Source organism: Poromitra crassiceps (assembly GCF_964638095.1).
Source record: "Poromitra crassiceps genome assembly, chromosome: 7".
Taxonomy (NCBI): domain Eukaryota; kingdom Metazoa; phylum Chordata; class Actinopteri; order Beryciformes; family Melamphaidae; genus Poromitra; species Poromitra crassiceps.
Window position 1 is genome coordinate 16,071,248 of NC_139628.1, and position 14,540 is coordinate 16,085,787.

General features: G+C 43.6%; 1 protein-coding gene across 1 annotated transcript in view; it reads right to left on the reverse strand.

The window, feature by feature from the left end:
* Positions 1–13,887, reverse strand: part of LOC310779438 (uncharacterized protein) — a gene marked incomplete at its 5' end in the record, with an annotated part of 36,698 nt that extends 22,811 nt beyond the window's left edge. Inside the window, 7 exons of the mRNA XM_083639971.1 lie at positions 4,225–4,356; positions 4,613–4,701; positions 4,991–5,138; positions 7,919–8,007; positions 11,379–11,467; positions 11,709–11,772; positions 13,803–13,887. Coding sequence (XP_083496097.1) covers positions 4,225–4,356; positions 4,613–4,701; positions 4,991–5,138; positions 7,919–8,007; positions 11,379–11,467; positions 11,709–11,772; positions 13,803–13,887 — 696 coding nt within the window. The remainder of the gene's footprint in view (positions 1–4,224; positions 4,357–4,612; positions 4,702–4,990; positions 5,139–7,918; positions 8,008–11,378; positions 11,468–11,708; positions 11,773–13,802) is intronic.
* Positions 13,888–14,540: the final 653 nt, after the last annotated feature.

The following is a 14,540-nucleotide window of genomic DNA, read 5'->3' on the forward strand; positions in this document are numbered from 1 at the left end:
GCCCTCTTGGCCAGGTATTTTACCTGGTTAAATGAAGAAAAAAACATATATAGAGAGAGAGATTAGAGATAGATAATAGATGATACCATAGATAGAAAAATAAATTATTTTTTTTAAATATATATTCAAAATTTGAATATCGGCCTATACTGATATATTGGTGATTGGCCAATATTGGCCGATAATATCTGAATATCTGCCGACCGATAGATCGGGCTCTGATGTAGACTCATCGAGAGTCGAAAGGGGGGGGGGGGGGGGGGTGTGGGAGTGACATAACAGGGCGGACACACCACTCAAAAATCATTCAGTTAAGTCTCTATTTTGGGATGAAAAAGGTGACCATCCCCTAAAGGTGACTTGTTTGCATCCCTGCTGAGTAGAGGAGTCATAGTTCAGACCCTATATATATATATAGGTCTATAAGCATTTTAAATGTTTGACCGGTGTCTGAGACCAAGCGTCCCCGTCTGTCAGGGAATTAGACAAGCGGGGATAGTAGGAAACATGTTTCTGTTAGCAGGGGGAACGACACCGCAGCACCACACAAGCTGCAATGTAACTTATCCTGCTATGACATCATTATGACATCATACAAGAGTAGCAGAAACTCACTTCTCCAGGGCAGGGTTGTTCTCCAGGTGGCCACGCCCATCAGCACCACAGCCTCGCCAGGCAGAGACAAGTGAATAGACTGCATCAGCACCACAGCCTCTCCACGTAGAGACAGACTGATGGACTGAATCTGCTAGGAGCCATGTTGTCTGCACCCACAATGAGGCTTTGTGGATGATCATCCAGAAGCTGCTGCAAAGAGAAGGAGGGCAAGAACATGAAGACAGGGTGGTCTTGACACTGCAACATCTACTCATGTGGTTTATCAAGAGTGTAAACGGATGAGGTCTAAATGTGAAGTACATGTAAGTGTGACAGGTAAGAGATGGGACTGACTGATGTCGCTGATCCAGAGTCCATTATTAGCTTTTTTTTTTTTGCCCTGTATATTTTCCTTCGTTTTGTCTGCCTTTTACAAGTTGTATTTTTTCCTTCAACTGAAGTTGAGTTTGTGCACTGCATGGTTTGTCTCCCCAGTCACGGCCCAAAGGACTCTGGGAAGGTCTAGGAATATACAGGCCGCCCGTCCTCGCCGGCCCGCAGGGGGCCGGGGACGCAGCTTTCTCTCCGACATTGTGGAACGGGACTGTACGTCACAGAACGACGCTCCCATACGCCACCAGGACAGAGCCAGCAGTTGCTGGGTGCCCACGTCGAGTCACAGCTACTACACAGCTTTAATACTCGCTTCCGATTGGCTGATGATGGCACTCTGAGTCCGGTTGTTTCTGAACAGGCCACTGTCTCATATAGGAGTCCCACACATTTTCATGGATAAAATTAAAAAAAAAAAAAAATTACAAACTTTTCCAAAGGATCCATAATAAAATGTCCATGTGATGTGAGGCGGTGACTGACAATAGCAAAAATTATTACGGTACTACACTGGACAAATAGCACACACCTCTTTATATTGGATTTAGTATGTTGTCAACATCCACAGAAAATAAATCTGCTGTTATGTTAAGATTACGTGGAATGTTATCCGCAGAAAATTATTCCAACTTATTTGCATTACACACAAGAACATTCCATGACGTTTCCAAAACTTCCAAGTATTTTACCAGTTCCATTACTGTACTTTTCCAGGTCTGGAAAAGTAAGATTTTGAAATTCCATTACTTTTCCAGTAGGGGTGTCACGGTACACAAAAGTCACGGTTCGGTACGTACCTCGGTTTTGGGGTCACGGTTCGGTATGAATACGGCACGGTACGAAAACGGGGAAAAAAAGCAACAAATCCCAAATTCTGTTTTTTTCCCTTTGAATATGTCTCAATTCTGCTTTTTACGCTATTTTTACCATCAGAAATAGTGTCTAATATGTGGGAATGAATAAATGTCCACTATTTAATAAGATCTAGGGCTAGGCAATCCACACAAAAAGGTTTTACTCTAGAGCAGTGATTTTCAAAGTGTGGGGTGCGCCTCCCTCTCAGATGTCTGTATTCCAGCTGTTTGACAGGGCAAAGGCATTTCCCCCCACTTTAAATCTTTATTGTACACAAGTTTGTAAACAGAGTGCATGTGTGGAGTAGCCTAATACTCCCACCAACCCCTCCCCCTGTTGTATTTGTTTTATGTAGCATTTGCGTTTGATGTAAGCACTAATTTGGAATCCTATCTAAAAGCGGCCACTAGGCGGCAGTATTTCTTTAGTCAATGTCAAAATACCTACCGTACATGTTAAGTAGAAGAAGAATAAAACGGCAGAAGAAGAAAAACTTCTAAACCCTGTTGAAAGATACCCCCACTGTCTGACAGACAACGGGGTGGGTTTCACTTTCCCAGTAAGTACGGGAAAGAACCCTGTCAGCGCCTTAACGTTATTGGATGTCAGTTTTGTTTAGCATAATATGATTACGTTCGGTCATCTAATGGATTATTGGAACATAACAAGGAGTCATCCCCTCTTCCTTGCTTGTCTGCATCCGCAGATGTCTGGTTGAGTCTGCTTGACCGCATCACTCATCCCACACGATGTAAGTTGCTTGTTTACAAGTTAACAGCTTTGTCAGTGTCAGTGTTATGTAACGTTTAAGGCCTAAACATGGTCGTCCGTCCGCCTCGAATTGGAGCCGTCTCGCCGTCTGGCGGCGCCAGCGAGCCCCACATGCTCGGACGCCACTACGCCCCCCCTCCACCCCCCCCCCCCCCCCGCGCGGAAGCTCCGTGTGAAAATGGCGGAGATTGTGTGCCAGGCAGTCTGAATGAAATTGAATGTAACGTTCCCAATTCTATGTATTAAATTCTAAAAAACGACCCTCAACATTTGGGAAGGCTAAGCCACACAACTACCGGTAGTTCGTTATAATCTAACGTCATGCTTTAAAAAGGCGACTTTACAACGATGAGCCAAGGCAACGGCCAATCACAACTCTCGTGCAGCTGCCGTCACGCACGTATCGTCGCCGTTGAGTCACATTTTGGAGCAGCCCCCGTCAGCCGACGGCGCCCCCTCCCCGTAGGACGGCGCTCCACCCGCCGTCCTACGGGAAGGGCGGGGCGAGGCTCTGACAGACGACCATGTTTAGGCCTTTAGCCGCAACGCGCAACTATAAAGGACTTTGTCGCGGCTACGTAACGTCACATTGGCAAGCTTACCTCGTTGGCTTGATGTTGACAGAATTTGCAAAACAGCTTATCGCCACAAAACGTCCCATTCTGTGAACGCGGATTTCTATGGCCCTTGTGTTGTTTTGGTGTGTCTTCTTCTGTGGCGTTTAATTCAATTCAATTCAATGCCGTTCAAACAGCGTTTAGGTGGTTCTGGATTTGACGTATTCGTCGTGTCGTTTCACATACCATGAAACGACGTACCGTGAGGCTCATACCGTAAACTCACGGGACGAATACATGTACCGTGACACCCCTATTTTCCAGGTTTTCCATGACAGTGGGAACTCTGGCTCTATATGGCAAGGTTGGGTTTGAGTCACAGGATTCATATAAGGATATTTTTTACAAAGCGAAAAGTGAATCAACCCTAAACTCACATACCTGCTTCAGAGGCCGGGACGGACTTTTCCATCAGGGCGGACCTGATGAAGCACTGAGACCAGGACTGTCCAGTTCAGATCCATCCTGAAAGAGATATTCAAGTTTAAATTACTTCTGAAAGCAACAGACAAAACAAGATGGATGATATTCCATAATCTATTTATTTTTTCGCTCAGACATCCAAGGAAGGTTTGGGCCATCTTTGGTCATTAGACCTCTGGTGGAAACTACGAATGGCAGGAAAAGACTTCATCACAGCGAAAATAAAGTGCTGAGCAGACCTATAGGTCGAGCTGCACTGACTTTCAAAGCAATCAGTTCAGGAAGACATTCATATCTAGCCTAGTCTGAACACAGGCTGCACCATTGACTGTTTGTGATTATGATTCATCGTTTGTGATTATGTTGTGAGTTTAGCTTTCACATTAACTGCAGAGTTTCAGACAAATAGTGCCATTAAAATATTTAATATATTCAGCAACATAAGGAACAACTGTGCTGCCCTATGATGAGTTTCAAAATGGTGGTTTAATTGAATTGTAAGCAGGATTAGACCCGGCTCTGTAACAGGAACACTAGCATAGTAAATCAGAGAAACTGATGGGCTCACCGGGCGCTCACTGATGAGGTCAAGCTTCTTCTCATGGAGGAAGTCCTGCAGCAGCTTCTTCTTTGGGGATGTGGTGAGAGCGCCTCCTCCAGGCTGGGTGACAGCATGGCATGCCGCCGCCCGCATGTAAACCTGTTGGTTTGATACATTAGATTAGAAAACCAACAAACTTCTCTTTTGAACACTGAAGTTAGTAAGCAACACAAGTCAGTGCGTCATTTGCAAAGTTATAAAGGCAACATGGCGGCATCCGGTCATCACTGGAGACACGCGTGGCTCTTTTATGCCAACTGCCAGAGTTCAAGTGGATTTTCCGTTCAGGATGCGTTCATTAACAAGTGGTAGTTGTACAGCCACAGCTTGTCCCCACTTCTGATAACTTAAATACAGATTCTGCAAAAACGATTTGTTTGCGTGAGCGCTCAGACATCCAAGGAAGGTTTGGGCCATCTTTGGTCTTTCGACCTCTGGTGGAAACTACGAATGGCAGGAAAAGTCTTCATCACAGCGCAGGAAGTGCTGCAGTCAGCACTTTAAAATGAGTCAAAGCTTTTCTAACCTGTAATACAGCGACAGCAGCATTCTAATACAAACCTGAGCAGCTTCAGCGTCCTGAACGCTCTCTGAGCTGCTCGCTCAATATGACTGGAAACATGTTTCTGTTAGCAGGGGGAGCGACACCGCAGCACCACACAAGCTGCAATGTAACTCATCCTGCTATGACATCATCCTGCTATGACATCATACAAGAGTAGCAGAAACTCACTTCTCCAGGGCAGGGTTGTTCTCCAGGTGGCCACGCCCATCAGCACCCACAGCCTCGCCAGGCAGAGACAAGTGAATGGACTGAATCTGCTAGGAGCCATGTTGTCTGCACCCACAATGAGGCTTTGTGGATGATCATCCAGAAGCTGCTGCAAAGAGAAGGAGGACAAGAACATGAAGACAGGGTGGTCTTGACACTGCAACATCTACTCATGTGGTTTATCAAGAGTGTAAACGGATTAGGGCTGCCACAAACGATTATTTTGATAGTCGACTAGTCACCGATTATTTTAACGATTAGTCGACTAATCGGATCATATCGCACAATTACTCAATCGCTCTGATTTAGCTATCATCAGCTTCTAAATTTAGCTTCAAGTTGTTTTAAGCATGTGCCAAATAAAAATAAAGACAATTAATGATGATAATTCACTCAAAATTAATATTTTCATGAACTTTAAAGTTTAGAGCATGTCAGCATATTTATTTCTGGCATCAATGTACTTGCATGTAATAAATGTAATATAGTGCAAATTGCAAAACTGCAAAATAGTACACATTGAAATTGAAAACATATAGGCTAGTGCAATGAAATATGTACCGGTAGCTACTATCCATTGAATGAATAATGCAAAATAAAATTAGGGCACTACTACGTGGAATGGAAATGTAACCAAAAACTATTCACTATGTATGCAACCAAAATATCAACAAAAATAAATTGTTTCAGTCTTCTCAGGCATCAAACACATTTTTAAATGTCGTAAGTAGAGTGCAAACTGCGGAGTAAAATGAGGTTTCCAGTATTCCCGTCAGCAACACATGATCTTAACGTTGCTATGATGACAACGTTACAGGAGGCTTTTAACGTTAATATCGTTAGCAGCTAAAACTTAACGTTGCGGTTGCCAGTGAGCTAACAAGCTAATTAGCCTTCATCTGCATTCGCCACAACGTGCTTCCTTTTGAGATGCTCGTGCATCATACTCGTGCTTCCATGATAAGCGAGTTCAGCTTATTTAGCAGATTTTGCACTTCACATTATTGTGGGTGAAATGCTCCCACACTTTGGATGTACATGTATGAGGACGGCTAGACATTTTTTCTGTTGAGAAAGCACTGGGAGCTGCTTGTTTTTCCGGTCACGGTGATGTCACGTTTTCCCCGGATGATGGGTACTGCGCATGTGCATCAAAGACAGGACGGAGATGCCTGGATACCAAGCCAGCCAGTGAGGCCATCGCAGGCAGCAGCTTCGCAGAAACAAAACAAACGTTTTTCAGCTCCAAAAAAAACATGCGATTACGTCGACAACCAAATTCGTCGGCGACGATTTAAAGGTCCCATTCCGTGCAAAAGCTGTTTTTACTTGTAAATGCATATATACGGCTGTCAGCCCTCCCTGTAATGAGTGGTCACACGCTCAGAACTGCCACAGTTGGATTTGTCCCTATCCAGCGTCCCCCTGCAGTCTCCTCCAAGCCACACCCCCAAATGCTTCGTTTGCCCAGAGGGGAATTGGGACGTCACTAGCTTCCTCCTGCATACTGCGCGGGTCTCTCTCACACAAGCTACCTGCACCATTTTGTCTATAGCCACAAAATTAACACTTCTAGCTGGAGCGACGCCAACTGTACGTGATCCAGCAACTGCAGAGGTGCATTCGGTAAGTCTAGGCATTTTGAGATGTCCTCTTTAGCGTAGTACTGTTAAGTTAACGATAACTCGCAACCTAGCGTGCTGGTCCACAGACGCTAATCTGATTGGGTGACCCAATGGGAACTGTTAGTTCTGAATATATTATAGAAACAGGCCATTCTTGGGAAGCGACGAGATGAGGAAGTGAGAACTCCGTCACAACAAACGGGGTTGCTATATTTGACAGATTAATCCAGAATCATGTTTTATGGACCAGAGACACACGTTTTTAAGAGGTTACAGCTGCACGAATTGGGACCTTTAAATCGTCGACGTAGTCGCGACTAGTCGACTAATCGTGGCAGCCTTAAAACGGATGAGGTCTAAATGTGAAGTACATGTAAGTGTGCCAGGTAAGAGATGGGACCGACCGATAGACTGATGTCGCTGATTCAGATTCCATTTATAGCTTGCACTGGACCATGAACCCACCGTAACATAACAGTGCTAGTAGTAGTGAGCTAACGTTAGCAGGTGGATTAAAAACAACATGTCCTTAGTTTGGAGAAACATTTTAGTTTTCAATGACATGCCAGCACAATAATGTTAAGGCCTGTTACCGCGTTTGGTAGAATACATTAGCGACTAGGGCTATCCTCGGATTTGACTGTCAATACGAATATTAGACTATTCTATACTAAGAATATCTTCAGTGATCAGTCAATGCAACAGAGTGATGGAGACATATTTTTGAGCATTTAAAAATCTACAAGAGACTGTATATGATCATGCAAGAATTGAATTGCCGATGCCAGGCTATTGGATAAAGGATTTGTCTGAATAATGAACATGTTTCTTTTTTATTACTAGGTGACGTCAGCAAACTGTAGATTACTGTTATGAAGGAAATCTTGAAAAATGAACTTTTGATGTGAAAAAGTGTGAAAAACTAAAGGAATTAGATTTTTGTGATTTTTTTTAGCATACATTATTAAATAGGTGCACTGCATACACAGGTATTTGAACTAAAAGAAAAGAAAAGTCATTTTTAGGTTGAGCTCGACTTTAAACTCCTGGGCTGGCAGCCTAAAACTGGTAGGATGTTCCCAAACTGGTGTACAGTTATGGCAATTCCAACTGATTCACAGAGTTTTGATCATTTTAAAGTGGGTGCACACTAGAAGGTTCTGACACAGTTAAGGCAAAATTACAGCTGCGGAACCTGACGAATCTGCAAGCTCATGTTTTATTTGCTGTGGCAGATGCATTTGCGAAGTGGTCTGGCCCTCACCAGTTCCCTCAGCACCGTCGTTGCCATCCGTTTCCCATGTGTCGTGGCGAGCTCCAGAGTTCGCTGTGTAGTCTGATGGATTGAAGATACTGGAAGGAGGAGAGGGTGAGAAGAAGAGGGAGGAGAGATGGAAAGACAGGTAGGCAGGTCAGCAAAGGCGAGGGAATGTTCTGACCACCAATAATAGAAAAAGCAGATTAGGTCTAACTTTTCCAGGAGATTCAGAAATAGTGATTCCACAAATTTAAGTATTCAGCTATGTGCTTGTAACCATCATCATCTCCTTGTTCTGTTACAGGCTTAGGGATTTACACAACGCGCACACACACTCTTACCCCATTCCCTGGGAGGAGAACCTGTTGCCAACAGCTTCTCTTCCTCTCCCACGGCCCACGACCCCTAAGGACACACACAAAACAACCAGATGACCTGTTTTTATCAACTTGCTTTTAACCATTTAACTGTTAACTGCATTTATGTACGGTATTTCCATCTGTCTTTTTTTTTTTTACTATGGTTTTATAAAATGAGACCGCTTTAGAATTATGCTCCATGAATAAACCTTTATTAACACAGGGCACAAACATCATTTGGAAGACTTCGTATGATAGGTGTTAGTAACTGTTGCATAGGTCTAAATAACCCAACAGATTTGTTCTTGGTGAAAGGATTTCTTTTTAAAAGTTTAAATACAAGTTTTATTTTTTAAGAATCACTTTGGGCTCTGGTAACTTTAGATGGGCATTCTTTTTTACATTTCATAGACTAGATGATTAACCCTAATCTTAATATATGGGGGGGGTCGATATATTAATCGATAATGAAAGCGTTTGTCGCAGCCCTGCTATGAATCCTGTTCAATGCTGCTACTTTCATTCCTCGATCAAGCCCCTCCCATACACACTCAAGCCCCTCCCATACACACTCAAGCAGCTGCAGGACTTTATGCATTGCACACATTGAGTGCTGCTATACCCCAATTGCCAGCAGACACAAATAGATATGTTGCCAGCTACATCACTTAAACCATGAACCCACCGTAACATGAAACGGTGCTAGTAGTAGTGCGCTAACGTTAGCAGGTGGATTAAAAACAACATGTCCTTAGTTTGGAGAAATTGAAAACATATAGGCTAGTGCAATGAAATATGTAGCTACTATCCATTGAATGAATAATGCAAAATAAAATTAGGGCACTACTACGTGGAATGGAAATGGAACCAAAAACTATTCACTATGTATGCAACCAAAATATCAACAGAAATAAATTGTTTCAGTCTTCTCAGGCATCAAACACATTTTTAAATGTCGTAAGTAGAGTGCAAACTGCGGAGTAAAATGAGGTTTCCAGTATTCCCGTCAGCAACACATGATCTTAACGTTGCTATGATGACAACGTTACAGGAGGCTTTTAACGTTAATATCGTTAGCAGCTAAAACTTAACGTTGCGGTTGCCAGTGAGCTAACAAGCTAATTAGCCTTCATCTGCATTCGCCACAACGTGCTTCCTTTTGAGATGCTCGTGCATCATACTCGTGCTTCCATGATAAGCGAGTTCAGCTTATTTAGCAGATTTTGCACTTCACATTATTGTGGGTGAAATGCTCCCACACTTTGGATGTACATGTATGAGGACGGCTAGACATTTTTTCTGTTGAGAAAGCACTGGGAGCTGCTTGTTTTTCCGGTCACAGTGATGTCACGTTTTCCCCGGATGATGGGTACTGCGCATGTGCATCAAAGACAGGACGGAGATGCCTGGATACCAAGCCAGCCAGTGAGGCCATCGCAGGCAGCAGCTTCGCGGAAACAAAACAAACGTTTTTCAGCTCCAAAAAAAACATGCGATTACGTCGACAACCAAATTCGTCGGCGACGATTTAAAGGTCCCATTCCGTGCAAAAGCTGTTTTTACTTGTAAATGCATATATACTGCTGTCAGCCCTCCCTGTAATGAGTGGTCACACGCTCAGAACTGCCACAGTTGGATTTGTCCCTATCCAGCGTCCCCCTGCAGTCTCCTCCAAGCCACACCCCCAAATGCTTCGTTTGCCCAGAGGGGAATTGGGACGTCACTAGCTTCCTCCTGCATACTGCGCGGGTCTCTCTCACACAAGCTACCTGCACCATTTTGTCTATAGCCACAAAATTAACACTTCTAGCTGGAGCGACGCCAACTGTACGTGATCCAGCAACTGCAGAGGTGCATTCGGAAAGTCTAGGCATTTTGAGATGTCCTCTTTAGCGTAGTACTGTTAAGTTAACGATAACTCGCAACCTAGCGTGCTGGTCCACAGACGCTAATCTGATTGGGTGACCCAATGGGAACTGTTAGTTCTGAATATATTATAGAAACAGGCCATTCTTGGGAAGCGACGAGATGAGGAAGTGAGAACTCCGTCACAACAAACGGGGTTGCTATATTTGACAGATTAATCCAGAATCATGTTTTATGGACCAGAGACACACGTTTTTAAGAGGTTACAGCTGCACGAATTGGGACCTTTAAATCGTCGACGTAGTCGCGACTAGTCGACTAATCGTGGCAGCCTTAAAACGGATGAGGTCTAAATGTGAAGTACATGTAAGTGTGCCAGGTAAGAGATGGGACCGACCGATAGACTGATGTCGCTGATTCAGATTCCATTTATAGCTTGCACTGGACCATGAACCCACCGTAACATAACAGTGCTAGTAGTAGTGAGCTAACGTTAGCAGGTGGATTAAAAACAACATGTCCTTAGTTTGGAGAAACATTTTAGTTTTCAATGACATGCCAGCACAATAATGTTAAGGCCTGTTACCGCGTTTGGTAGAATACATTAGCGACTAGGGCTATCCTCGGATTTGACTGTCAATACGAATATTCGACTATTCTATACTAAGAATATCTTCAGTGATCAGTCAATGCAACAGAGTGATGGAGACATATTTTTGAGCATTTAAAAATCTACAAGAGACTGTATATGATCATGCAAGAATTGAATTGCCGATGCCAGGCTATTGGATAAAGGATTTGTCTGAATAATGAACATGTTTCTTTTTTATTACTAGGTGACGTCAGCAAACTGTAGATTACTGTTATGAAGGAAATCTTAAAAAATGAACTTTTGATGTGAAAAAGTGTGAAAAACTAAAGGAATTAGATTTTTGTGATTTTTTTTAGCATACATTATTAAATAGGTGCACTGCATACACAGGTATTTGAACTAAAAGAAAAGAAAAGTCATTTTTAGGTTGAGCTTGACTTTAAACTCCTGGGCTGGCAGCCTAAAACTGGTAGGATGTTCCCAAACTGGTGTACAGTTATGGCAATTCCAACTGATTCACAGAGTTTTGATCATTTCAAAGTGGGTGCACACTAGAAGGTTCTGACACAGTTAAGGCAAAATGACAGCTGCGGAACCTGACGAATCTGCAAGCTCATGTTTTATTTGCTGTAAGTGGTCTGGCCCTCACCAGTTCCCTCAGCACCGTCGTTGCCATCCGTTTCCCATGTGTTGTGGCGAGCTCCAGAGTTCGCTGTGTAGTCTGATGGATTGAAGATACTGGAAGGAGGAGAGGGTGAGAAGAAGAGGGATGGAAAGACAGGTAGGCAGGTCAGCAAAGGCGAGGGAATGTTCTGACCACCAATAATAGAAAAAGCAGATTAGGTCTAACTTTTCCAGGAGATTCAGAAATAGTGATTCCACAAATTTAAGTATTCAGCTATGTGCTTGTAACCATCATCATCTCCTTGTTCTGTTACAGGCTTAGGGATTTACACAACGCGCGCACACACACTCTTACCCCATTCCCTGGGAGGAGAACCTGTTGCCAACAGCTTCTCTTCCTCTCCCACGGCCCACGACCCCTAAGGACACACACAAAACAACCAGATGACCTGTTTTTATCAACTTGCTTTTAACCATTTAACTGTTAACTGCATTTATGTACGGTATTTCCATCTGTCTTTTTTTTTTTTTTTTACTATGGTTTTATAAAATGAGACCGCTTTAGAATTATGCTCCATGAATAAACCTTTATTAACACAGGGCACAAACATCATTTGGAAGACTTCGTATGATAGGTGTTAGTAACTGTTGCATAGGTCTAAATAACCCAACAGATTTGTTCTTGGTGAAAGGATTTCTTTTTAAAAGTTTAAATACAAGTTTTATTTTTTAAGAATCACTTTGGGCTCTGGTAACTTGTGATACCAAGTAACGTTAGTCCAGGTTCCTTAAGTTAAGTTATCCTTTATTTATCCCCATGGGGAAATTCATCCTCTGCATTTGACCCATCCTCTACTAGGAACCTTCCTAGAACTAGGAGCAGTGGGCAGCCACTGTGCAGCGCCCGGGGACCAACTCCAGTTCTTTTTGCCAGTGCCTTGGTCAGGGGCACTGACAGGAGTATTCTCAGTATTCAGCTATGTGCTTGTAACCATCATCATCTCCTTGTTCTGTTACAGGCTTAGGGATTTACACAACGCGCAGACACACTCTTACCCCATTCCCTGGGAGGAGAACCTGTTGCCAACAGCTTCTCTTCCTCTCCCACAGCCCACGACCCCTAAGGTCGTGGGCTGTTCTGAATCCTCAATGTCTTATCAAACCCCTCAGATTCTTTTTCTTTTCTTTTTTGGCGTACGTGGCAAACCAATACAACCAGAGAGATTATATTTATTTGGTATATTTATTTCAACATAAAATGTTTGTTTTTTTCCCCAACAAACTTTTTTTTAAATATTTATTCAGTCAGTGCTATTACAGTCTCAACGCCAGACCCATGAGAGTTATTACGGTGATACACTACGTTACTGCATGCTGCAGAGCTCTCTCTGGGTCTGGGACACTTTTCCTCAGCCGGCTGGTTATGGGAGGGAACCGTTCACTTGGCCACTTGGCCAGTGATTGGCCAGTGGTGGATTCAGTCCTCCCCAATCAGTAACGACTTTGCGATCAGAAGACATGGGAGGCGGAGCACATTTTTCGACCCGCTCTCTCATCGGTGCTACGACCTGTCACTCATTCAATTTCAACCCTGCCTTCAAAAACCAGCAGGGGCTGTTAAGTGGCACAGACTCACTTATGTAGTATTCGGAGCGCAGCGATTCAACATAAGATTTGAGTCTGGGGAGAGACTAGTACTAGTATAGTGGTAGCCTACACTTTTCTCTAATGTATTCAAATAACCAGGCAAACAATGTATGTTTATGTTGCCCTCTTGGCCAGGTTTTTCACCTGTTAAATGAAGGGAAAAAAAACATATATATAGAGATTAGAGATAGATAATAGATGATACCATACAGTAGATAGATGGATAGATAGATAGAAAAATAAATTATTTTTTCAAATATATATTCGAAATTTGAATATCAGCCTATACTGATATATTGGTGATCGGCCAATATTGGCCGATAATATCTGCCGACTGATAGATCGGGCTCTGATGTAAACTCATCGAGAGTGGAGGGGGGGTGTGACATACCAGGGCAGACACACCACTCAAAAATCATTCAGTTAAGTCTCTATTTTGGGATGAAAAAGGTGACCATCCCCTAAAGGTGACTTGTTTGCATCCCTGCTGAGTAGAGGAGTCATAGTTCAGACCCTATATAGGTCTATAAGCTGCTGAGTAGAGGAGTCATAGTTCAGACCCTATATAGGTCTATAAGCTGCTGAGTAGAGGAGTCATAGTTTAGACCCTATATAGGTCTATAAGCATTTTAAATGTTTGAGACCAAGCGTCCCCGTCTGTCAGGGAATTAGACAAGCGGGGATAGTAGGAAACATGTTTCTGTTAGCAGGGGGAACGACACCGCAGCACCACACAAGCTGCAATGTAACTTATCCTGCTATGACATCATTATGACATCATACAAGAGTAGCAGAAACTCACTTCTCCAGGGCAGGGTTGTTCTCCAGGTGGCCACGCCCATCAGCACCACAGCCTCTCCACGTAGAGACAGATGGATGGTCTGCATCTGCTAGGAGCCCATGTTGTCTGCACCCACAATGAGGCTTTGTGGATGATCATCCAGAAGCTGCTGCAAAGAGAAGGAGGACAAGAACATGAAGACAGGGTGGTCTTGACACTGCAACATCTACTCATGTGGTTTATCAAGAGTGTAAACGGATGAGGTCTAAATGTGAAGTACATGTAAGTGTACCAGGTAAGAGATGGGACTGACTGATGTCGATGATCCAGATTCCATTATTAGCTTCTTTTTTTTTGCCCTGTATATTTTCCTTCGTTTTGTCTGCCTTTTACAAGTTGTATTTTTTCCTTCAACTGAAGTTGAGTTTGTGCACTGCATGGTTTGTCTCCCCAGTCACGGCCCAAAGGACTCTGGGAAGGTCTAGGAATATACAGGCTGCCCGTCCTCGCCGGCCCGCAGGGGGCCGGGGACGCAGCTTTCTCTCCGACATTGTGGAACGGGACTCTACGTCACAGAACGACGCTCCCATACGCCACCAGGACAGAGCCGGCAGTTGCTGGGTGCCCACGTCGAGTCACAGCTACTACACGGCTTTAATACTCGCTTCCGATTGGCTGATGATGGCACTCGAGAGTTTGGCTGTTTCTGAACGGGCCACTGTCTCATATAGGAGTCCCACACATTTTCATGGATAAAAT